This window comes from Echeneis naucrates, chromosome 5 (assembly GCF_900963305.1).
Source record: "Echeneis naucrates chromosome 5, fEcheNa1.1, whole genome shotgun sequence".
Taxonomy (NCBI): domain Eukaryota; kingdom Metazoa; phylum Chordata; class Actinopteri; order Carangiformes; family Echeneidae; genus Echeneis; species Echeneis naucrates.
In genome coordinates this window covers 2817916-2843970 of record NC_042515.1, presented here as the reverse complement: position 1 = coordinate 2843970, position 26055 = coordinate 2817916, and the positions used below count along the sequence as shown (strand labels likewise).

Here is a 26055-nt window from a genome sequence, read left to right as displayed (position 1 = left end):
TCTGGTTAAAACTAATATTTTTAATTAATTTCATGCCTTGAAGTGAGAAACTGAGACAGAATCAGATGAAGATCCTGACAACTTGTTTTTTCTGCAGTCTGATCTGCTGTCGGAGAAACAGAGACGATTAAGATGGTGAGTCCAGCTCAGTGATTCAGAGAGACAGAGTTGGAGACGCTGCAGAACCTACCTCGATGACTCCAGATCATCTGTATCACATTCTGAGAACAGATAAGACACACACACTCCTCACCTACCTGGGTAGAAGAAGTACAAACTGAGGATGAAGTCATTGAGTGGACATTGATACACAACTGAACTTAGCAGCATGTGGAGCTGGAGAGCTCGACTTCTATGGACTCTTTGTTTTATTTTGTGGCAGGTTATTTTGGTCAATAAGAATACAGCCAAGCTGTTAATGTGTATTATTGTTTGTGCATATTGAAGTGTCATCTGTTCAAAATGTACCAACACAGAGCTCCACTGTTATTGGTCACATTGTGAACTTTATGCTGTCACAGCGTTCCTCCTCCTGATGATCCTCCCTCTTCTTCCTGCTCTGATCACGTGTCTCCTCAGAGCTACAGTCTGAAGGGGGTGGAGACATTTTTACAGCAGACAGAAAACTAGTTTCACTTCTGACTAACAGAAACTCAGACGGCCGTCACTGAGAGGAGAAATGGAGCAGAAAGGAGTTCAGCTGGACCAGGAAACCTTCTCCTGTTCCATCTGTCTGGATCTACTGAAGGATCCGGTGGCGACTTCCTGTGGACACAGCTACTGTATGAACTGTATTAAATCCCACTGGGACGGAGAGGATGAGAAGAAAATCTACAGCTGCCCTCAGTGTAGGAAGGCCTTCACACCGAGGCCTGTTCTGGAGAAAAACACCATGTTAGCAGTTTTAGTGGAGCAGCTGAAGAAGACTGGACTCCAAGCTGCTCCTGCTGATCACTGCTATGCTGGACCTGAAGATGTGGCCTGTGATTTCTGCACCGGGAGAAAACTGAAAGCTGTCAAGTCCTGTTTAATGTGTTTGGCCTCTTACTGTGACAAACACCTGCAGCCTCATTATGAATCAGCTACATTCAAGAAACACAAGCTGGTGGAGCCCTCTGAGAAGCTCCAGGAGAACATCTGCTCTCGTCATGATGAGGTGATGAAGATGTTCTGCCGTACTGATCAGCAGTGTATCTGTTATCTCTGCTCTGTGGATGAACATAAAGGCCACGACACAGTCTCAGCTGCAGCAGAAAGGACTGAGAGGCAGAGAGAGCTGGAGCTGAGTCGACAACAAATCCAGCAGAGAATCCAGGACAGAGACAAAGATGTGAAGCTGCTTCAACAGGAGGTGGAGGCCATCAACGGCTCTGCTGATAAAGCAGTGGAGGACGCTGAGAAGATCTTCACTCAGCTGATCCGTCTCATGGAGAGAAGAAGGTCTGATGTGAAGCAGCAGATCAGATCCCAGCAGGAAACTGAAGTGAGTCGAGTCAAAGAGCTTCAGGAGAAGCTGGAGCAGGAGATCACTGAGCTGAAGAGGAAAGACGCTGAGCTGAAGCTGCTCTCACACACAGAGGATCACACCCAGTTTCTACACAACTACCCCTCAGTGTCAGCTCTCAGTGAAGCTACAGACTCATCCAGCATCAACATCCGTCCTCTGAGATACTTTGAGGATGTGACAGCAGCTGTGTCAGAGCTCAGAGATCAGCTACAGGACGTTCTGAGACAGAAATGGACAAACGTCTCACTGACAGTGACTGAAGTGGATGTTTTACTGTCAGAACCAGAACCAAAGACCAGAACTCAGTTCTTAAGATATTCACAGGAAATCACTCTGGATCCAAACACAGCAAACAGATATCTGTTATTATCTGAAGGAAACAGAAAAGTTACAGTAATGAGGAAAGATCAGTCTTATTCTGATCATCCAGACAGATTCACTGTCTGGTGGCAGGTCCTGAGCAGAGAGAGTCTGACTGAACGTTGTTACTGGGAGGTGAAGAGGAGAGGAGGAGTTTCTGTAGCAGTCACATACAAGAATACCAGCAGAGCAGGGAGCTCTAATGAATGTCTGTTTGGACGTAATAACAAATCTTGGACTTTAGACTGTGACCAAAACAGTTTTACATTCTGGTCCAACAACATCCAGACTGCAGTCTCAGGTCCTCCGTCCTCCAGAGTCGGAGTGTACCTGGATCACAGAGCAGGTATTCTGTCCTTCTACAGCGTCTCTGAAACCATGACTCTCCTCCACAGAGTCCAGACCACATTCAGTCAGACTCTACATGCTGGACTTGGACTTTACTGGTCTGTTGGAGACACAGCTGAGTTTTGTAAACTGAAATAGACGTCAGTGAGTTAAATGTGTCTTTTAGATCCTGAATGTATTCAGTGTGTCTGTGTTGCTGAGTCATTGTTCATTTATTTTATTTTATTTTTCTTTTTAGAAAAGATCGCTAGCTTTGATGCTAAAGCTAATCGCTAAGCTAAAGCAAAATTTACATGTTTTGCTTTGAGAAGATGCATTTCATTTATTTTTTATGCCGTTTGAATTACTTATTTTGTGTTATTGGTCACTGAAATGGTTGATAGTGTCATTAAGGTGTGGTATATTTCAGTTTGATAAAGAAATTGTACTATTATGTGTAAAAAAAAAAAAAAAAAAAACATTATGATGCCAGTGAGGGAAAAATGTTTGGAGGGTTTTTATCTCAAAATACACTAAATAAACATAATCTGAAGAAATTGTATTTTTATTTTTAATTTTGGAAGTTTTGGGAATTCCAAGTGAAAGAGAACGTTTTTTTTTTCCAATTTGAACATTGATTATTTAATAACCATTTAGAAAAATATTCATTAACATCTAGAAGTCACAATTCATTCATTTTTAATTTAAAGCATCTTAAAAAAGAACAATAAGGTTTCTTGGCTAAATGCATCGGGGATCCTGGCAGCCCATAGATCAGGGGTCGAGATTCAGATGCTCTTTTTCACTGCACTGTTTCCACTCCAGGTCCTCGGCCTTTTCTGTTGCTTCTGGAAGAAACAAACTTGCTGAGCATTGATAAAAACATACAGAATAATTCAATAAAATCTGGTGCCGTATTAGAAATAGCCATCACTGTACTGTCACTTTGGCTGCCCTCATCCTCATCCATGTCACTTTCATCCTCCTCATCAGTTTCCCTTTCTCCTGGCAAGTATTCTTTAAGCTCGCCCTCGTCACTACTTCGTCCTCGGTCATCGTCACTGTGCTCAGCTGGAAGTTTCATTTCTACCCTCTTCCTTAGAGGGGCGTAGAATGAGGCTGAATTCATTCTGTCAATGGATGGAAATGTGGAAATTATAGGAAAATAGAACAGGCAAACTTGTGACGGCCTCATGGCCTAATTTCTGATTGGCTGTCTGGGATCTCATCAGGAGAGATTGTTTATTGTGTCCATATAAAATGTTTTGTAGAGACGACAGACTGGACCGGACCCTCCAGGACCGGTTCTAGTTGGGCCTCTTTAACTGAAGGTATTTATGAACTGTAAACATGTCTGTAGCAGAATAACATCAGTGTATTGTATTATGACAGTAAAGTTACTTTCCTGTATTTACTGAGGTGTCTTTTAATATATACTTTTACTTAAGTAATATTTTGATGAAGCTACTTTTACTTATATTGGAGTAATATTTGTATCTGTCCTTTTACTCCAGTAGTGAATTTGTGTCCTCTGTCTGCTTCTGGTCACTGTCATGGAAAAGGGGGAACAAACTTAATTGGTGAAGTTAGTTTTTGTCTGTTTAGATATAAAACATATTGACTTTCACAACTGACCTACCGCCAAGCCAATCACAGAGCGTATAGCCATTCCCATACACTCGGACAGTCTCAGATATATAAAGACTTGAATGGACTGAACTGTACAAACTTAAGAAGACATGATCACATGTTCACACTTTTATTACCTTTTTCTGTACACTTTTAAATTTCTGTTAGCTGTAGCTCTTACTGGTTGAGTCCAGTAATCCAATAATCCAGCACTCCCAGTGACACCAGTGTGTCTGATATCAGAGCGGTCCGATGCTGAATACTGAACACACTGATGGTAAAGTGCCACAGTGTCTGATCACCCACACTGTACATGGACACACCTGTTATTCAGGTGTGGTGGCAGGTGTTTAGTGATCAAGTCTGTGATCTACAAAAGTATGACGGGGATCATTTCTTTTCCACCTGACTGAGCAGCACAACCGGACCAACTTGTATACTTAGTGGCTTTTTTGTCTTTACAGATATTTAATCATGCTAGAGTAGTTGACAGTGGTGTTGCTTGAAATAGTTCTTTGTGTTTGTGCCTTTTCGACGCCATGCAGTTAGCCTCGGAGAATTGGCCTGTGTTGGAGTGTTGGCTTTGGCTGTTCAGGTGAATTTAGTTGCTGAATCTGCTAGTGTGCTAGTGTAGCTTGTATTGCCTCCACCTCCTGCACCCTCTATAATTTCATGCCCCCTACCTGAACCAGGGTCTGTATCCCCACCCCGCTTTCACTGGTGCAGTTGGTGAGAGGTCAGAGTAGTTGATAGTGGTGCTGTTTGAGATAGTTGTCTTTGTGTGAGGAGTGGTGATGGCTGCCATTAGGGGGGTGACTCTGGGACGCCAGTGTTCACGGTCTAGCCTCCTGGAGGTGTTGTGGGCCTAACTAGACGAAACACCGGTGAAAGGAGGTTCCCACCTGATGACCCCAAAGACATGTTAGCTATCACTGCTCACTGGCCTAGTTGGATAGTTGAACTTAGAGCAGTGTGAAAGTTTGTTGCTAGGAAGGTGATCACTGAGTCTGGTCCATTTTTTTTCGCACAAGTTTCTTGTGTTTCTCTAAATGTTTACCATTTGAAGACTGGTCAGTTCAATGCCAAAACATTGAATTCTTGTAATAAGTTTTTTTTTTTTTAAGAGAGTAATATAATCTACTGACCACATCTTGTCTCTTCTTGGTTTTTTTTTTCTCTCATCAAAGTGTAACTAACATGAAATCAGTTTACAGCTCGCCCTGTGAAATGAATGGAAACAATCCAAATGAAGTAATAACTAAACAGACAAATAGCTCCTTTAATAGCAGTTTATTGTTCATTTTAAGAATTTACCTATTCTGTTTTTCTTTTTTTGTTTGTAACAGATTAAAAAATTATGCGACATCTTAAAAAGATCAGGAAAAATAATATCTTTAGTACTAAAATAAAGTTTATGCCTACAGTGAGAAAAAAATGCTACTATAAATCAGATTTTATCGATCATATATCATCAGCTTTCAAAAGCTCAGAGTTCTGCTCTGATCTGTCATCATTCACAGGACATGAAAAGGAACGTTACAGAATCAACGAATATCAGTTTATAGTTTTTTTCAACCCTTAAAGCAGTTTTTCAGAAATTATTCTTCATTCTGATTTAGACCCTCAACCCAAAATAACCAATGAGCTAAACTTAAACTAAACTAAAAATACATTTAATCTTATGTTTTTACCATCAATATCTTCTGATATGTAAAAAGTAAAACATAAATCTACACGACCTCTGACAAAGCGACTCTTCCTTTCTTCACTGATTTACAGAAAACCTGACCTGTGGACCTGCGTCCATCCAAACTGTGATGTCATCACCTGACCTGTCAGTGGTTCTGTACATCAGAGTAGCCTGACCTGACCTGAAATGAAGAGCATACAGCAGGTTTAGCTCAGGATAAAGGCCCTGCTGATGGAGGGTGTGCACTATTCTACTTTTACAGACACTCTCATTGGTAATATCTTCAGTTGGAGATTATTTTCACCGTCGATGTACGGAAACATCCTCTCAGTGAAAGTGTGTTTGAAGGTGTGTATGTGTGTGTTCGTATCAAGATCATAGAAGGACAGACTTCCTCTGGTGAAGTCCAGCTGAGCTTTGATCCTCTGGAGCTTCTTCTTCACTGAGAGAACTTTATCTGGTTGTGGTGGAGAAGCGGCCACGTATTTTCCGTCATAGAGACATAATTCCCAGGCTCCAGTCGTTATCTTTCCTTTTCTTTTGACTGACTCTCCGATCACACCGACGGCCCAGATTGTATTATTTTCAACCTGAACATCCCAGCTGTGAGTCCCAGAGTTCAAACCCTCTGAGGCCACAACACACTTATGATAGTCAAACCTCTCTGGATTGTCAGGAAGCTTCTGTGGCCCTCCACACTTCACGCTGGTCAGATCTTCAGACAGGATGAGGTCTGGATGAGCAGTGTTTGGATCCAGAATCACCGGTCTGTAGGAGACCAGGTCCTTCATCTTGTTCCAGATGTTGAAGGTCAGGTTGCCCAGATGTTTGGCCTGGTCTATCAGAGCTCCTGAGTCCAGATGTGGATCCTCCACCAGGAGGCGCTGCTGGACTCTTCCTGCTGCAGACTTGTAGTTCTTCAGAAATGAGACGTCTTCAGCTCTCAGCTCCTTTTCTGTGTCTCTGATGGTGTTTGAAAGAGCTTCTATCTCTCTGCTCAGACCATCGATCTTCTCCTTCATCACTTTGCTCTTCTGCTCCTCTTCCTTCCTCAGAGCTTTGATCCTGGCCTCCTCTTCCTCCTGTAGAAACTGATGAAGCTTCTTAAACTGCTCCTTAATCTGCTGCTCTGTGTTTTGGGTCTGGACCTTAATGTGTTTGGCTGTTTGATCAAAGTTTTCTTTAACATCTCCAAACAGCTTCAGTTTCTCCTGTAAAGGCTTCAGGGATTTCTGCAGCTCTCCTCTGTGTTCCTCTGCAGCCTCATCGATGGGCCTGAATTTATGACCTGAGTGAGTTTTTGAGTCTCTGCAGACGACACAAACCGGCTGCTGATGGTTCAGACAGAAGAGTTTGAGTTTCTCAGAGTGCAGACTGCAGACAGACTCAGATCCTTCTGAAGGTTTCTGATCTCTCCTCTGTAAAAAGGCCTCACACAGGTTCTTTAAAGCCAAGTTACGAGGAGGATCACTCTGAAAAGAAATTTCTTTACAAACCGGACACTCGTGAACTACTTTCTCTGTCCACCAGGTCTTCAGACAGTCTTTACAGAAGCTGTGGCTGCAGGATAAGAAAACAGGATCGTTGAAGATGTCATGGCAGATGGAACAGGACAGATCCTTTAAGGACTGAAAGGCCATTTTGTCACTGAAAGCAGCAGAAAGCTCAGCAGACAGAACAATGACAACGAGAGTAAATAAGGAAGTTCCTTGCGGGTTACTTTCACTTTCTGTCTTTCCTTTTCAAATGTGCGATGAGCAGTGAATTGAGTTTCAGTGATTCAGTGCTCCCCGTATTCTCTGTAGGTGGAACTCCTGGTTCTGGTCCGGAGGTCAAACTCGTCACTTACAATGTGAAAATGTGTGATGGGAGGAGTTCATTTCATGCCCACACAGGCACAAGTATGGAAAGCCAAATGGCTCATTTTGAGCTGCCGTGATGTGCAATGTTCTTTAGTGTGAAACAGAAAACATTTTTATATTCAGTCACTGTCAGCGGTGGATAGGAACAAAGTACATTTACTGGAGTACTGCACTTAAGTACCGCTTCTGAGTATCTGTACTTTACTTGGGTATTATTTTTGAAGATACTTTTACTTTCTCTTCTCTACATTTGAAGGACAAATATTGTACTTTTTACTGCACTACATTTCTATTGATGCTCTCGTTACTCGCTACTTTTGTGCTGGTCTAACTTTACTGTTCATTGTTTTTAAATTGTAATTGTTGTTGTAACACACACACCTCTGTGTGTGTTCCAGCTAAGAATATGACCACGATGTATAATCCTCATCCTACCTGGATTATTTGTCCACAACGATCGGCTCATTCCCGGTGTGGGCACCTGAACTACGGAGTTAATTGGTTACAGTGATGGACTGGGCTAATGCAGATACGGCCCCCCCCCCCCCCCAGGACCTAGGCCGAACCACACCAGACCGGTGACGGCACCCCTCCAGGAACGGACCGAGACCAGACCGGAGACAGGACGCGTCCACAGACTAGACCAGTAAAGCGAACAAGTCACCCACTGAAATGAACTCTTTTAGTGGAAGATTATGTAATATATCAGTATATTTTCTGGTTTTCTTCCTAATTTTAACCACCCCCCTCTCACAACAAATGGTTTGGCCACCGAGCCTTCGCTAAGCCCCGCCCCCATTGGTTACTGTTGCTATGCTGGCCTGCTGTCTGAAGTTCGGTAGGAAAATGTCCGTTTAGCATCACTGATCAGAAAGGAAAAGAAAGAAGAACAAGAAAATAAAGGGTTGAGAAATTTTCTATACAAATGTTTTTTAAAAAGGTTGTGACTGTGAATTTAGGACGAGAAACGAGCTACCAAACTCTGTTTCTGTCAAAGATAACGTTTTGTGTCGGCTTTAATACAAGCTAGGCTAACGGACGTTAGCATTAGAGCCGGACAGTTAGCTTACGTTACAAGCTAGCTGTGCTGTTACTTACCTTGCTCTACGTTTCTCGTCGCAGCTTCACCGTCACCACCTTTTTAAAATATTTGTTTAAAATGTCTGAACCATTTATTTCCTCATTCTGGTTTCTTTTCCTTTCTGGGCACCGGACCGAACTTCAGACAACAGGAAACAGCCTGGCATGGCTAAGCTAAAGCTAAGTTTGCATGTTTTTGCGTCAAGAAGATACATTTAATTTATTTTATTATTTTACTTTTTTATTTATTTTTTGCCGTTTGAATTACTCGATTTGTGTTATTAGCCACTGCAATGGGTAATTGTGTCATTAAGGTGTGGTATATTTCAGTTTGATCAAGAAATTGCATTATTGTGTATAAAAAATAATTCATTTTATGTTAAGTTAAATATTCAAAAGATGAATTAAAATAGCTGACAATTAATGATATAAGTCAAACAGTTCTAAAAGGATAAATGAATCATGTGTTTATTAAAAATCATATTTTGTCTGGTAATTCATGAATAATTGGTGACATTTCTGTTTAAAACTAATATTTTTAATTAATTTCATGCCTTGAAGTGAGAAACTGAGACAGAATCAGATGAAGATCCTGACAACTTGTTTTTTCTGCAGTCTGATCTGCTGTCGGAGAAACAGAGACGATTAAGATGGTGAGTCCAGCTCAGTGATTCAGAGAGACAGAGTTGGAGACGCTGCAGAACCTACCTTGATGACTCCAGATCATCTGTATCACATTCTGAGAACAGATAAGACACACACACACTCCTCACCTACCTGGGTAGAAGAAGTACAAACTGAGGATGAAGTCATTGAGTGGACATTGATACACAACTGAACTTAGCAGCATGTGGAGCTGGAGAGCTCGACTTCTATGGACTCTTTGTTTTATTTTGTGGCAGGTTATTTTGGTCAATAAGAATACAGCCAAGCTGTTAATGTGTATTATTATTTGTGCATATTGAAGTGTCATCTGTTCAAAATGTACCAACACACACTCCTTTTGTGAGTAATTTGCTGGTGCTACCGGACTGACAGCGATGTGAGCATCTCTTTAACCTAAAAGTCAGGACTAAAGGTGCGACACCAAGTTCATATCCAGACCGATCCGAAGCTCCTCCTGTCTCTGCTCTCATTCAGACATTTGTTTGGTCCACAGCTGCCTCCAGAGGGATCAGTTCTTTGTCCTGTTGTTGTCTGTGTGTGCTGAGGAAGTCTGCAGAGCTCCACTGTTATTGGTCACATTGTGAACTTTATGCTGTCACAGCGTTCCTCCTCCTGATGATCCTCCCTCTTCTACCTGCTCTGATCACGTGTCTCCTCAGATCTACAGTCTGAAGGGGGTGGAGACATTTTTACAGCAGACAGAAAACTAGTTTCACTTCTGACTAACAGAAACTCAGACGGCCGTCACTGAGAGGAGAAATGGAGCAGAAAGGAGTTCAGCTGGACCAGGAAACCTTCTCCTGTTCCATCTGTCTGGATCTACTGAAGGATCCGGTGACGACTTCCTGTGGACACAGCTACTGTATGAACTGTATTAAATCCCACTGGGACGGAGAGGATGAGAAGAAAATCTACAGCTGCCCTCAGTGTAGGAAGGCCTTCATACCGAGGCCTGTTCTAATGAAGAACACCATGTTAGCAGTTTTAGTGGAGCAGCTGAAGAAGACTGGACTCCAAGCTGCTCCTGCTGATCACTGCTATGCTGGACCTGAAGATGTGGCCTGTGATTTCTGCACCGGGAGAAAACTGAAAGCTGTCAAGTCCTGTTTAGTTTGTTTGGCCTCTTACTGTGACAAACACCTGCAGCCTCATTATGAATCAGCTACATTCAAGAAACACAAGCTGGTGGAGCCCTCTGAGAAGCTCCAGGAGAACATCTGCTCTCGTCATGATGAGGTGATGAAGATGTTCTGTCGTACTGATCAGCAGTGTATCTGTTATCTCTGCTCTGTGGAGGAACATAAAGGCCACGACACAGTCTCAGCTGCAGCAGAAAGGACTGAGAGGCAGAGAGAGCTGGAGCTGAGTCGACAACAAATCCAGCAGAGAATCCAGGACAGAGACAAAGATGTGAAGCTGCTTCAACAGGAGGTGGAGGCCATCAACGGCTCTGCTGATAAAGCAGTGGAGGACGCTGAGAAGATCTTCACTCAGCTGATCCGTCTCATGGAGAGAAGAAGGTCTGATGTGAAGCAGCAGATCAGATCCCAGCAGGAAACTGAAGTGAGTCGAGTCAAAGAGCTTCAGGAGAAGCTGGAGCAGGAGATCACTGAGCTGAAGAGGAAAGACGCTGAGCTGAAGCTGCTCTCACACACAGAGGATCACACCCAGTTTCTACACAACTACCCCTCAGTGTCAGCTCTCAGTGAAGCTACAGACTCATCCAGCATCAACATCCGTCCTCTGAGATACTTTGAGGATGTGACAGCAGCTGTGTCAGAGCTCAGAGATCAGCTACAGGACGTTCTGACACAGAAATGGACAAACGTCTCACTGACAGTGACTGAAGAGGATGTTTTACTGTCAGAACCAAAGACCAGAACTGAGTTCTTAAGATATTCACAGGAAATCACTCTGGATCCAAACACAGCACACAGACGTCTGTTATTATCTGAAGGAAACAGAAAAGTTACAGTAATGACTTACAATCAGTCTTATTCTGATCATCCAGACAGATTCACATACTGGCCTCAGGTCCTGAGCAGAGAGAGTCTGACTGAACGTTGTTACTGGGAGGTGGAGAGGAGAGGAGGAGGAAGAGTTTATGTAGCAGTCACATACAAGAATATCAGCAGAGCAGGGCTCACTAATGAATGTCTGTTTGGACATAATAACAAATCTTGGGTTTTAATCTGTGACCAAAACAGTTTTAAATTCTGGTCCAACAACATCCAGACTGCAGTCTCAGGTCCTCCGTCCTCCAGAGTCGGAGTGTACCTGGATCACAGAGCAGGTATTCTGTCCTTCTACAGCGTCTCTGAAACCATGACTCTCCTCCACAGAGTCCAGACCACATTCAGTCAGCCTCTACATGCTGGACTTGGACTTTACTGTTTTGATGGAGACACAGCTGCTGAGTTTTGTAAACTGAAATAGACGTCAGTGAGTTAAATGTGTCTTTTAGTTCCTGAATGTATTCAGTGTGTCTGTGTTGCTGAGTCATTGTTTATTTATTTTATTTTTTTTAGAGAAGATCGCTAGCTTTGATGCTAAAGCTAATCGCTAAGCTAAAGCTAAATTTACATGTTTTGCTTTGAGAAGATGCATTTAATTTATTTTTTATGCCGTTTGAATTACTTATTTTGTGTTATTGGTCACTGCAATGGTTGATAGTGTCATTAAGGTGTGGTATATTTCAGTTTGATAAAGAAATTGTACTATTATGTGTATGTGGGTTTTTATCTTAAAATACACTAAATAAACATAATCTGAAGAAATTTTATTTTTATTTGTAATTTTGGAAGTTTTGGGAATTCCAAGTGAAAGAGAACTTTTTTTTCCAATTTGAACATTGATTATTTAATATCCATTTACAAAAATCTTCATTAACATCTAGAAGTCACAATTCACAATGCATCAGGGATCCTGGCAGCCCATAGATCAGGGGTCGGGCCCCTGATGTGGCTCCGGAGGGCGAGCTCATTTAGAAAAAAAGGGAACAATTAATGGCCAATTCATTTATTTTATCTTATTTAGTTATTTTTTTCGTTGTATAGTTATTTCTTTGGAGATTCAGATGCTCTTTTTCACTGCACTGTTTCCACTCCAGGTCCTCGGCCTTTTCTGTTGCTTCTGGAAGAAACAAACTTGCTGAGCATTGATAAAAACATACAGAATAATTCAATAAAATCTGGTGCCGTATTAGAAATAGCCATCACTGTACTGTCACTTTGGCTGCCCTCATCCTCATCCATGTCACTTTCATCCTCCTCATCAGTTTCCCTTTCTCCTGGCAAGTATTCTTTAAGCTCGTCCTCGTCACTACTTCGTCCTCGGTCATCGTCACTGTGCTCAGCTGGAAGTTTCATTTCTACCCTCTTCCTTAGAGGGGCGTAGAATGAGGCTGAATTCATTCTGTCAATGGATGGAAATGTGGAAATTATAGGAAAATAGAACAGGCAAACTTGTGACGGCCTCATGGCCTAATTTCTGATTGGCTGTCTGGGATCTCATCAGGAGAGATTGTTTATTGTGTCCATATAAAATGTTTTGTAGAGACGACAGACTGGACCGGACCCTCCAGGACCGGTTCTAGTTGGGCCTCTTTAACTGAAGGTATTTATGAACTGTAAACATGTCTGTAGCAGAATAACATCAGTGTATTGTATAATGACAGTAAAGCTACTTTCCTGTATTTACTGAGGTGTCTTTTAATATATACTTTTACTTAAGTAATATTTTGATGAAGCTACTTTTACTTATATTGGAGTAATATTTGTATCTGTCCTTTTACTCCAGTAGTGAATTTGTGTCCTCTGTCTGCTTCTGGTCACTGTCATGGAAAAGGGGGAACAAACTTAATTGGTGAAGTTAGTTTTTGTCTGTTTGGATATAAAACATATTGACTTTCACAACTGACCTACCGCCAAGCCAATCACAGAGCGTATAGCCATTCCCATACACTCGGACAGTCTCAGATATATAAAGACTTGAATGGACTGAACTGTACAAACTTAAGAAGACATGATCACATGTTCACACTTTTATTACCTTTTTCTGTACACTTTTAAATTTCTGTTAGCTGTAGCTCTTACTGGTTGAGTCCAGTAATCCAATAACCCAGCACTCCCAGTGACACCAGTGTGTCTGATATCAGAGCGGTCCGATGCTGAATACTGAACACACTGATGGTAAAGTGCCACAGTGTCTGATCACCCACACTGTACATGGACACACCTGTTATTCAGGTGTGGTGGCAGGTGTTTAGTGATCAAGTCTGTGATCTACAAAAGTATGACGGGGATCATTTCTTTTCCACCTGACTGAGCAGCACAACCGGACCAACTTGTATACTTAGTGGCTTTTTTGTCTTTACAGATATTTAATCATGCTAGAATAGTTGACAGTGGTGTTGCTTGAAATAGTTCTTTGTGTTTGTGCCTTTTCGACGCCATGCAGTTAGCCTCGGAGAATTGGCCTGTGTTGGAGTGTTGGCTTTGGCTGTTCAGGTGAATTTAGTTGCTGAATCTGCTAGTGTGCTAGCGTAGCTTGTATTGCCTCCACCTCCTGCACGCTCTATAATTTCATGCCCCCTACCTGAACCAGGGTCTGTATCCCCACCCCGCTTTCACTGGTGCAATTGGTGAGAGGTTAGAGTAGTCGACAGTGGTGTTTGAGATAGTTCCTTTTGTGTTTGTGCGTCTTTGACACCATGTAGTTAGTACAGGTGAGCTGGCCTGTGTTGGAGTGTTGTTTGAGTATAGGACCATTTAGGTGAGTTTAATTGCTTAATCTACTAATGCAGCTTGTATTGCCTCCACCTCCTGCACCCTCTATAATTTCATGCCCCCTACCCGAACCAGGGTCTGTATCCCCACCCCGCTTTCACTGGTGCAGTTGGTGAGAGGTCAGAATAGTTGATAGTGGTGCTGTTTGAGATAGTTGTCTTTGTGTGAGGAGTGGTGATGGCTGCCATTAGGGGGGTGACTCTGGGACGCCAGTGTTCACGGTCTAGCCTCCTGGAGGTGTTGTGGGCCTAACTAGACAAAACACCGGTGAAAGGAGGTTCCCACCTGATGACCCCAAAGACATGATAGCTATCACTGCTCACTGGCCTAGTTGGATAGTTGAACTTAGAGCAGTGTGAAAGTTTGTTGCTAGGAAGGTGATCACTGAGTCTGGTCCATTTTTTTTTCGCACAAGTTTCTTGTGTTTCTCTGAAGGTTTACCATTTGAAGACTGGTCAGTTCAATGCCAAAACATTGAATTCTTGTAATAAGTTTTTTTTTTTTTTTTAAGAGAGTAATATAATCTACTGACCACATCTTGTCTCTTCTTGTTTTTTTTTTTCTCTCATCAAAGTGTAACTAACATGAAATCAGTTTACAGCTCGCCCTGTGAAATGAATGGAAACAATCCAAATGAAGTAATAACTAAACAGACAAATTGCTCCTTTAATAGCAGTTTATTGTTCATTTTAAGAATTTACCTATTCTGTTTTTCTTTTTTTGTTTGTAACAGATTAAAAAATTATGTGACATCTTAAAAAGATCAGGAAAAATAATATCTTTAGTACTAAAATAAAGTTTATGCCTACAGTGAGAAAAAAATGCTACTATAAATCAGATTTTATCGATCATATATCATCAGCTTTCAAAAGCTCAGAGTTCTGCTCTGATCTGTCATCATTCACAGGACATGAAAAGGAACGTTACAGAATCAACGAATATCAGTTTATAGTTTTTTTCAACCCTTAAAGCAGTTTTTCAGAAATTATTCTTCATTTTGATTTAGACCCTCAACCCAAAATAACCAATGAGCTAAACTTAAACTAAACTAAAAATACATTTAATCTTATGTTTTTACCATCAATATCTTCTGATATGTAAAAAGTAAAACATAAATCTACACGACCTCTGACAAAGCGACTCTTCCTTTCTTCACTGATTTACAGAAAACCTGACCTGTGGACCTGCGTCCATCCAAACTGTGATGTCATCACCTGACCTGTCAGTGGTTCTGTACATCAGAGTAGCCTGACCTGACCTGAAATGAAGAGCATACAGCAGGTTTAGCTCAGGATAAAGGCCCTGCTGATGGAGGGTGTGCACTATTCTACTTTTACAGACACTCTCATTGGTAATATCTTCAGTTGGAGATTATTTTCACCGTCGATGTACGGAAACATCCTCTCAGTGAAAGTGTGTTTGAAGGTGTGTATGTGTGTGTTCGTATCAAGATCATAGAAGGACAGACTTCCTCTGGTGAAGTCCAGCTGAGCTTTGATCCTCTGGAGCTTCTTCTTCACTGAGAGAACTTTATCTGGTTGTGGTGGAGAAGCGGCCACGTATTTTCCGTCATAGAGACATAATTCCCAGGCTCCAGTCGTTATCTTTCCTTTTCTTTTGACTGACTCTCCGATCACACCGACGGCCCAGATTGTATGATTTTCAACCTGAACATCCCAGCTGTGAGTCCCAGAGTTCAAACCCTCTGAGGCCACAACACACTTATGATAGTCAAACCTCTCTGGATTGTCAGGAAGCTTCTGTGGCCCTCCACACTTCACGCTGGTCAGATCTGCAGACAGTTGGAGGTCTGGATGAGCAGTGTTTGGATCCAGAATCACCGGACTGTAGGAGACCAGGTCCTTCATCTTGTTCCAGATGTTGAAGGTCAGGTTGCCCAGATGTTTGGCCTGGTCTATCAGAGCTCCTGAGTCCAGATGTGGATCCTCCTTCAGGGGGTGAAGTTGGACTCTTCCTGCTGCAGACTTGTAGTTCTTCAGAAATGAGCCGTCTTCAGCTCTCAGCTCCTTTTCTGTGTCTCTGATGGTGTTTGAAAGAGCTTCTATCTCTCTGCTCAGACCATCGATCTTCTCCTTCATCACTTTGCTCTTCTGCTCCTCTTCCTCCCTCAGAGCTTTGATCCTGGCCTCCTCTTCCTCCTGTAGAAACTGATGAAGCTTCTTAAACTGCTCCTTAATCTGCTGCTCTGTGTTTTGGGTCTGGACCTTAATGTGTTTGGCTGTTTGATCAAAGTTTTCTTTAACATCTCCAAACAGCTTCAGTTTCTCCTGTAAAGGCTTCAGGGATTTCTGCAGCTCTCCTCTGTGTTCCTCTGCAGCCTCATCGATGGGCCTGAATTTATGACCTTTGTGAGTCTTTGAGTCTCTGCAGACGACACAAACCGGCTGCTGATGGTTCAGACAGAAGAGTTTGAGTTTCTCAGAGTGCAGACTGCAGACAGACTCAGATCCTTCTGAAGGTTTCTGATCTCTCCTCTGTAAAAAGGCCTCACACAGGTTCTTTAAAGCCAAGTTACGAGGAGGATCACTCTGAAAAGAAATTTCTTTACAAACCGGACACTCGTGAACTACTTTCTCTGTCCACCAGGTCTTCAGACAGTCTTTACAGAAGCTGTGGCTGCAGGATAAGACAACAGGATCGTTGAAGATGTCATGGCAGATGGAACAGGACAGATCCTTTAAGGACTGAAAGGCCATTTTGTCACTGAAAGCAGCAGAAAGCTCAGCAGACAGAACAATGACAACGAGAGTAAATAAGGAAGTTCCTTGCGGGTTACTTTCACTTTCTGTCTTTCCTTTTCAAATGTGCGATGAGCAGTGAATTGAGTTTCAGTGATTCAGTGCTCCCCGTATTCTCTGTAGGTGGAACTCCTGGTTCTGGTCCGGAGGTCAAACTCGTCACTTACAATGTGAAAATGTGTGATGGGCGGGGTTCATTTCATGCCCACACAGGCACAAGTATGGAAAGCCAAATGGCTCATTTTGAGCTGCCGTGATGTGCAATGTTCTTTAGTGTGAAACAGAAAACATTTTTATATTCAGTCACTGTCAGCGGTGGACAGGAACAAAGTACATTTACTGGAGTACTGCACTTAAGTACCGCTTCTGAGTATCTGTACTTTACTTGGGTATTATTTTTGAAGATACTTTTACTTTCTCTTCTCTACATTTGAAGGACAAATATTGTACTTTTTACTGCACTACATTTCTATTGATGCTCTCGTTACTGGCTACTTTTGTGCTGGTCTAACTTTACTGTTCATTGTTTTTAAATTGTAATTGTTGTTGTAACACACACACCTCTGTGTGTGTTCCAGCTAAGAATATGACCACGATGTATAATCCTCATCCTACCTGGATTATTTGTCCACAAAGATCGGCTCATTCCCGGTGTGGGCACCTGAACTACGGAGTTAATTGGTTACAGTGATGGACTGGGCTAATGCAGATACGGCCCCCCCCCCCCAGGACCTAGGCCGAACCACACCAGACCGGAGACAGGACGCGTCCACAGACTAGACCAGTAAAGCGAACAAGTCACCCACTGAAATGAACTATTTTAGTGAAAGATTATGTAATATTTCAGTATATTTTCTGGTTTTCTTCCTAATTTTAACCACCCCCCTCTCGCAACAAATGGTTTGGCCACCGAGCCTTCGCTAAGCCCCGCCCCCAGTGGTTACTGTTGCTATGCTAGCCTGCTGTCTGAAGTTGGGTAGGAAAATGTCCGTTTAGCATCACTGATCAGAAAGGAAAAGAAAGAAGAACAAGAAAATAAAGGGTTGAGAAATTTTCTATACAAATGTTTTTTAAAAAGGTTGTGACTGTGAATTTAGGACGAGAAACGAGCTACCAAACTCTGTTTCTGTCAAAGATAACGTTTTGTGTCGGCTTTAATACAAGCTAGGCTAACGGACGTTAGCATTAGAGCCGGACAGTTAGCTTACGTTACAAGCTAGCTGTGCTGTTTCTTACCTTGCTCTACGTTTCTCGTCGCAGCTTCACCGTCACCACCTTTTTAAAATATTTGTTTAAAATGTCTGAACCATTTATTTCCTTATTCTGGTTTCTTTTCCTTTCTGGGCACCGGACCGAACTTCAGACAACAGGAAACAGCCTGGCATGGCTAAGCTAAAGCTAAGTTTGCATGTTTTTGCGTCAAGAAGATACATTTAATTTATTTTATTATTTTACTTTTTTATTTATTTTTTGCCGTTTGAATTACTCGATTTGTGTTATTAGCCACTGCAATGGGTAATTGTGTCATAAGGTGTGGTATATTTGAGTTTGATCAAGAAATTGCATTATTGTGTATAAAAAATAATTCATTTTATGTTAAGTTAAATATTCAAAAGATGAATTAAAATAGCTGACAATTAATGATATAAGTCAAACAGTTCTAAAAGGATAAATGAATCATGTGTTTATTAAAAATCATATTTTGTCTGGTAATTCATGAATAATTGGTGACATTTCTGTTTAAAACTAATATTTTTAGTTCATTTCATGCCTTGAAGTGAGAAACTGAGACAGAATCAGATGAAGATCCTGACAACTTGTTTTTTCTGCAGTCTGATCTGCTGTCGGAGAAACAGAGACGATTAAGATGGTGAGTCCAGCTCAGTGATTCAGAGAGACAGAGTTGGAGACGCTGCAGAACCTACCTTGATGACTCCAGATCATCTGTATCACATTCTGAGAACAGATAAGACACACACACACTCCTCACCTACCTGGGTAGAAGAAGTACAAACTGAGGATGAAGTCATTGAGTGGACATTGATACACAACTGAACTTAGCAGCATGTGGAGCTGGAGAGCTCGACTTCTATGGACTCTTTGTTTTATTTTGTGGCAGGTTATTTCCGTCAATAAGAATACAGCCAAGCTGTTAATGTGTATTATTATTTGTGCATATTGAAGTGTCATCTGTTCAAAATGTACCAACACAGAGCTCCACTGTTATTGGTCACATTGTGAACTTTATGCTGTCACAGCATTCCTCCTCCTGATGATCCTCCCTCTTCTTCCTGCTCTGATCACGTGTCTCCTCAGAGCTACAGTCTGAAGGGGGTGGAGACATTTTTACAGCAGACAGAAAACTAGTTTCACTTTTGATAACAGAAACTCAGACGGCCGTCACTGAGAGGAGAAATGGAGCAGAAAGGAGTTCAGCTGGACCAGGAAACCTTCTCCTGTTCCATCTGTCTGGATCTACTGAAGGATCCGGTGACGACTTCCTGTGGACACAGCTACTGTATGAACTGTATTAAATCCCACTGGGACGGAGAGGATGAGAAGAAAATCTACAGCTGCCCTCAGTGTAGGAAGGCCTTCATACCGAGGCCTGTTCTGGAGAAAAACACCATGTTAGCAGATTTAGTGGAGCAGCTGAAGAAGACTGGACTCCAAGCTGCTCCTGCTGATCACTGCTATGCTGGACCTGAAGATGTGGCCTGTGATGTCTGCACCGGGAGAAAACTGAAAGCTGTCAAGTCATGTTTAATGTGTTTGGCCTCTTACTGTGACAAACACCTGCAGCCTCATTATGAATCAGCTCCACTGAAGAAACACAAGCTGGTGGAGCCCTCTGAGAAGCTCCAGGAGAACATCTGCTCTCGTCATGATGAGGTGATGAAGATGTTCTGCCGTACTGATCAGCAGTGTATCTGTTATCTCTGCTCTGTGGAGGAACATAAAGGCCACGACACAGTCTCAGCTGCAGCAGAAAGGACTGAGAGGCAGAGAGAGCTGGAGCTGAGTCGACAACAAATCCAGCAGAGAATCCAGGACAGAGACAAAGATGTGAAGCTGCTTCAACAGGAAGTGGAGGCCATCAACGGCTCTGCTGATAAAGCAGTGGAGGACGCTGAGAAGATCTTCACTCAGCTGATCCGTCTCATGGAGAGAAGAAGGTCTGATGTGAAGCAGCAGATCAGATCCCAGCAGGAAACTGAAGTGAGTCGAGTCAAAGAGCTTCAGGAGAAGCTGGAGCAGGAGATCACTGAGCTGAAGAGGAAAGACGCTGAGCTGAAGCTGCTCTCACACACAGAGGATCACAACCAGTTTCTACACAACTACCCCTCAGTGTCAGCTCTCAGTGAAGCTACAGACTCATCCAGCATCAACATCCGTCCTCTGAGATACTTTGAGGATGTGACAGCAGCTGTGTCAGAGCTCAGAGATCAGCTACAGGACGTTCTGACACAGAAATGGACAAACGTCTCACTGACAGTGACTGAAGTGGATGTTTTACTGCCACAACCAGAACCAAAGACCAGAACTCAGTTCTTAAGATATTCACAGGAAATCACTCTGGATCCAAACACAGCAGACAGACGTCTGTTATTATCTGAAGGAAACAGAAAAGTTACACGAATGAGTGAAGATCAGTCTTATTCTGATCATCCAGACAGATTCACATACTGGTATCAGGTCCTGAGCAGAGAGAGTCTGACTGGACGTTGTTACTGGGAGGTGGAGAGGAGAGGAGGAGTTTATGTAGCAGTCACATACAAGAATATCAGCAGAGCAGGGAGCTCTGATGAATGTTGGCTTGGACATAATAACAATTCTTGGGCTTTAGAGTGTGACCAAAACAGTTTTACATTCTGGTCCAACAACATCCAGACTGCAGTCTCAGGTCCTCCGTCCTCCAGAGTCGGAGTGTACCTGGATCACAGAGCAGGTATTCTGTCCTTCTACAGCGTCTCTGAAACCATGACTCTCCTCCACAGAGTCCAGACCACATTCAGTCAGCCTCTACATGCTGGATTCAGGATTTACGGGTCTGGAGCTACAGCTGAGTTTTGTAAACTGAAATAGACATCAGTGAGTTAAATGTGTCTTTTAGTTCCTGAATGTATTCAGTGTGTCTGTGTTGCTGAGTCATTGTTCATTTATTTTATTTTTTTAGAAAAGATCGCTAGCTTTGATGCTAAAGCTAATCGCTCAGCTAAAGCTGAATTTACATGTTATGCTTTGAGAAGATGCATGTAATTTATTTTTTATGCCGTTTGAATGACTTATTTTGTGTTATTGGTCACTGCAATGGTTGATAGTGTCATTAAGGTGTGGTATATTTCAGTTTGATAAAGAAATTGTACTATTATGTGTTTAAAAAAAAAAAAAAAAACAAAACACATTATGATGCCAGTGAGAGAAAAATGTTTGGAGTGTTTTTATCTCAAAATAGACTAAATAAACATAATCTGAAGAAAGTGTATTTTTATTTCTTATTTTGGAAGTTTTAGGAATTCCAAGTGAAAGAGAAGGTTTTTTTCCAATTTGAACATTGATTATTTAATATCCATTTAGAAAAATATTCATTAACATCTAGAAGTCACAATTCATTCATTTTTAATTTAAAGCATCTTAAAAAAGAACAATAAGGTTTCTTGGCTAAATGCATCAGGGATCCTGGCAGCCCATAGATCAGGGGTCGGGCCCCTGATGTGGCTCCGGAGGGCGAGCTCATTTAGAAAAAAAGGGAACAATTAATGGCCAATTCATTTATTTTATCTTATTTACTTATTTTTTTCGTTGTATAGTTATTTCTTTGGAGATTCAGATGCTCTTTTTCACTGCACTGTTTCCACTCCAGGTCCTCGGCCTTTTCTGTTGCTTCTGGAAGAAACAAACTTGCTGAGCATTGATAAAAACATACAGAATAATTCAATAAAATCTGGTGCCGTATTAGAAATAGCCATCACTGTACTGTCACTTTGGCTGCCCTCATCCTCATCCATGTCACTTTCATCCTCCTCATCAGTTTCCCTTTCTCCTGGCAAGTATTCTTTAAGCTCGCCCTCGTCACTACTTCGTCCTCGGTCATCGTCACTGTGCTCAGTTGGAAGTTTCATTTCTACCCTCTTCCTTAGAGGGGCGTAGAATGAGGCTGAATTCATTCTGTCAATGGATGGAAATGTGGAAATTATAGGAAAATAGAACAGGCAAACTTGTGACGGCCTCATGGCCTAATTTCTGATTGGCTGTCTGGGATCTCATCAGGAGAGATTGTTTATTGTGTCCATATAAAATGTTTTGTAGAGACGACAGACTGGACCGGACCCTCCAGGACCGGTTCTAGTTGGGCCTCTTTAACTGAAGGTATTTATGAACTGTAAACATGTCTGTAGCAGAATAACATCAGTGTATTGTATTATGACAGTAAAGTTACTTTCCTGTATTTACTGAGGTGTCTTTTAATATATACTTTTACTTAAGTAATATTTTGATGAAGCTACTTTTACTTATATTGGAGTAATATTTGTATCTGTCCTTTTACTCCAGTAGTGAATTTGTGTCCTCTGTCTGCTTCTGGTCACTGTCATGGAAAAGGGGGAACAAACTTAATTGGTGAAGTTAGTTTTTGTCTGTTTGGATATAAAACATATTGACTTTCACAACTGACCTACCGCCAAGCCAATCACAGAGCGTATAGCCATTCCCATACACTCGGACAGTCTCAGATATATAAAGACTTGAATGGACTGAACTGTACAAACTTAAGAAGACATGATCACATGTTCACACTTTTATTACCTTTTTCTGTGCACTTTTAAATTTCTGTTAGCTGTAGCTCTTACTGTCGCTTTCCAGTCAATGTGTGTTTCTACCAGGTTTGTTCAAAGAAATAAAATTCACATGAAGGTGTAAATGATATAAATCTTAATATCTGTGAAACTCCCTTACAATTAATGTTTAATTATGCCTTTCTTTTTTTTACTTTTAATTCTCAAATATTAATCAGCAAAACAGGAAAAAAGACAGTTGGAGGTCTGGATGAGCAGTGTTTGGATCCAGAATCACCGGTCTGTAGGAGACCAGGTCCTTCATCTTGTTCCAGATGTTGAAGGTCAGGTTGCCCAGATGTTTGGCCTGGTCTATCAGAGCTCCTTAGACCAGATGTGGATCCTCCACCAGGAGGCGCTGCTGGACTCTTCCTGCTGCAGACTTGTAGTTCTTCAGAAATGAGACGTCTTCAGCTCTCAGCTCCTTTTCTGTGTCTCTGATGGTGTTTGAAAGAGCTTCTATCTCTCTGCTCAGACCATCGATCTTCTCCTTCATCACTTTGCTCTTCTGCTCCTCTTCCTTCCTCAGAGCTTTGATCCTGGCCTCCTCTTCCTCCTGTAGGAGCTGGTGACGCTTTTTAAACTGCTCCTTAATCTGCTGCTCTGTGTTTTGGGTCTGGACCTTAATGTGTTTGGCTGTTTGATCAAAGTTTTCTTTAACATCTCCAAACAGCTTCAGTTTCTCCTGTAAAGGCTTCAGGGATTTCTGCAGCTCTCCTCTGTGTTCCTCTGCAGCCTCATCGATGGGCCTGAATTTATGACCTTTGTGAGTCTTTGAGTCTCTGCAGACGACACAAACCGGCTGCTGATGATTCAGACAGAAGAGTTTGAGTTTCTCAGAGTGCAGACTGCAGACAGACTCAGATCCTTCTGAAGGTTTCTGATCTCTCCTCTGTAAAAAGGCCTCACACAGGTTCTTTAAAGCCAAGTTACGAGGAGGATCATTCTGAAAAGAAATAATCTTACAAAGTGGACACTGACGAACTTGTTTTGTTGCCCACCAGGTCTTCAGACAGTCTTTACAGAAGCTGTGGCTGCAGGATAAGACAACAGGATCGTTGAAGATGTCACAGCACACTGAACAGGACAGACCATTTTCCAACTGAGAGGACATTTTTCACTGCACTTCGCAGAAAACAGAACAGTCAATCCAGGAGGCTCACTGAAAGTTAGTTTCTGTTTGAGTCCTAGTTCCTGTAAATATCCAGTTTATGTTGAAATGAGGAATCGACAGCAGGTTGAGTCCAGTAATCCAATAATCCAGCACTCCCAGTGACACCAGTGTGTCTGATATCAGAGCGGTCCGATGCTGAATACTGAACACACTGATGGTAAAGTGCCACAGTGTCTGATCACCCACACTGTACATGGACACACCTGTTATTCCGGTGTGGTGGCAGGTGTTTAGTGATCAAGTCTGTGATCTACAAAAGTATGACGGGGATCATTTCTTTTCCACCTGACTGAGCAGCACAACCGGACCAACTTGTATACTTAGTGGCTTTTTTTTTTTTTTTTAGTCAGACATTAAATCATATTTAGTGAGTCAACAGTTTAGTTTGAATAGACATTCAACACAAAGAATAGTCTAGTTTTGGCTGTTTTTATGAGGTCACGAGCCATAATGTTGGATGAATAAACATTTTAAATTAAGCTCCTGGTGGAGCTGCAGAATAAGTCAGGAGATCAAAGGAAATCTCTGCAGACCGGGGAAAATCAATTACACAGCAATGGAATTTCTACTTGTCGATATTTCAGTCTGCATCAGCTTGTTGACCTCTAGGTGGCTCCATCCGTCTGAGTCTAACCCTAACCCTGCCCAGGCCTTCTCTATCTGCCCCCTCTGTCTTCTTTGGTAAACTTTTTTTATGGTTGTATCACTTTCGCCTTTCTGACTCTACACGGCCTTTCTAGAAGCTCTAAAGCCAAAAACATAAAGTTTCATCTTTCAGCATCCTTTTGTCACAGTAAATATACACAATTAAACTGAAATATTATAACGAACAGGCCTGCCAGAGCCTATTAAATAAATTCAATTAGCTCTAAGATCCACATAAAGGCATCCCATAATGACAATATTGGTAGAATCAGTGTAATGGAAGCCAAAAGGACAGTAAGAATTATTTAAAAATGTTTTCTTGTGTCACCTAGTTTTATTTTGAAAGTCTGGGCTTTGTCTGGTGGGATCACTGTTCTCCGCCTTAATGTCTCACTCCTGCTTTCAGTTGTCTTTCCTCCTCCCTTCTGTCCTTTTGTCTTATCTCTCTGACAGGAGGCAGAAGCTGTAGCTCATTTCATCCATCCATTTCCCAAACTGCTTATCCGTTGCGGGGCGGCAGGAGTCGGTCCCAGCAGACATTGGAGGAGGTCGTAATTCAGCCTATCACCTATTCACATACACCTGCCTGTCTTTGGACTGTGGGAGGAAGCTGGAGTACCCAGGAGTCAAACCCAGATAACTTCTCCTGTGTGAGGAACAGAGGCGGACAGAGGACACAACGTCACTACTTGAGTAAAAGGACAGATACTCCTTGTCAAATATGACTCCAATACAAGTAAAAGTAGCTTTGTCAAAACATTACTTCAGTTAAAGTATAAAAGTATTTGCTTAAAATATTTAAGTAAAAGTATATATTAAAAGATACCTCAGTAAATACAGGAAAGGAAAGTAGTTTTGTTGTTATACAATACAATGATGTTATTCTGCTACAGACGTGTTGATATTTCAAAAATACCTTCAGTTAAAGAGGCCCAACAAGAACCGGTCTGTGGAGGGTCCGGTCCTGGAGGGTCCTGTTTTAGATGTTTCCTGCTCCAACACACCTGATTCAAACAGCTCGTCATCGAGCTCTGCTGAAGTCTGATCAGGAGTCACTCGTTTGAATCAGGAAACATCCAGGACCGGATTGGGAGACCTGGAGGGGTCGCGGCTCCGCACTTTAGCTAGCTCAGCTAATGCTAATGTAGCTAGCTGTAAGGCTCAGCTCGTTGACGCCAGTAACCATGGTAACTGACAGTAGTGGAACACATGGACCGGCTTTATTCAGACATCACAACACAGGACTTTTAGGAGTTTCCTCACCGGGGAGAGGGACAAACACGCAACACAACGTGCTGACTACGTCACACATTACGCACAAGTCGCCCTCAATAAGGAGGGCGGGGTTCAATTCCCGGTGAGGGCACCTGAACAAGTCTAAGTTAATTGGTTACAGTAATAGACTGGGCTACAGCAAGGAACTACAACACCCCTCAGACCAGAGAATATGGACCAGGAAAAACCAGAACGAGTCACCCACTGAGATGACTTATTGACTTATACTAGCTCATTAGATGTAAAATTACTTGTCATCATTTCATCATTTCATGAATTATTTCATGGTGTTGTTGCTTAATGAATTTATTTAATCTGTCAAACTCACCCATCCTTCGCTAAGCCCCGCCCCCCTTGGTTACTGTTGCCATGCCAGGCTGTTTCCTGTTGTCTGAAGTTCGGTCCGGTGCCCAGAAAGGAAAAGAAAACAGAATAAGCAAATAAATGGTTTAGACATTTT

The 26055-nt window shown here is 42.1% G+C and overlaps 4 protein-coding genes and 1 pseudogene across 6 annotated transcripts; 2 read left to right on the top strand and 3 right to left on the bottom strand.

The window, feature by feature from the left end:
- The first annotated feature begins 679 nt into the window (after positions 1–679).
- LOC115043070 (tripartite motif-containing protein 16-like) lies at positions 680–9082 on the top strand. 2 transcript variants are annotated; one of them, XM_029501163.1, is made up of 2 exons: positions 680–2213; positions 9071–9082. In XM_029501163.1, exons 1-2 carry the CDS (start codon positions 680–682, stop codon positions 9073–9075), a joined length of 1539 nt encoding a protein of 512 aa, XP_029357023.1. In that variant the 3' UTR covers positions 9076–9082. The 2 variants fall into 2 exon arrangements, with proteins under 2 accessions (XP_029357023.1, XP_029357022.1); XM_029501162.1 differs by lacking the exon at positions 9071–9082 and adding an exon at positions 5603–6238.
- On the bottom strand, positions 5189–7352 carry LOC115043071 (E3 ubiquitin-protein ligase TRIM39-like). Its single transcript, XM_029501164.1, has one exon. It carries the CDS (start codon positions 7151–7153, stop codon positions 5759–5761), a length of 1395 nt encoding a protein of 464 aa, XP_029357024.1. The 5' UTR covers positions 7154–7352; the 3' UTR covers positions 5189–5758.
- Positions 9083–9652: 570 nt separating the features above from the next.
- Positions 9653–21044, top strand: LOC115043069 (tripartite motif-containing protein 16-like). 2 transcript variants are annotated; one of them, XM_029501160.1, is made up of 2 exons: positions 9653–11492; positions 20695–21044. In XM_029501160.1, the coding sequence occupies exons 1-2, from the start codon at positions 9881–9883 to the stop codon at positions 20751–20753; spliced, it is 1671 nt and encodes a 556-aa protein (XP_029357020.1). In that variant the 5' UTR covers positions 9653–9880; the 3' UTR covers positions 20754–21044. The 2 variants fall into 2 exon arrangements, with proteins under 2 accessions (XP_029357020.1, XP_029357021.1); XM_029501161.1 differs by lacking the exon at positions 9653–11492 and having other exon boundaries at positions 19074–21044.
- On the bottom strand, positions 14668–16821 carry LOC115043073 (E3 ubiquitin-protein ligase TRIM39-like). Its single transcript, XM_029501165.1, has one exon. It carries the CDS (start codon positions 16623–16625, stop codon positions 15231–15233), a length of 1395 nt encoding a protein of 464 aa, XP_029357025.1. The 5' UTR covers positions 16626–16821; the 3' UTR covers positions 14668–15230.
- Positions 21045–22451: 1407 nt separating the features above from the next.
- Positions 22452–23909, bottom strand: LOC115043075 (tripartite motif-containing protein 35-like; annotated as a pseudogene).
- Between the last annotated feature and the right edge of the window lie 2146 nt (positions 23910–26055).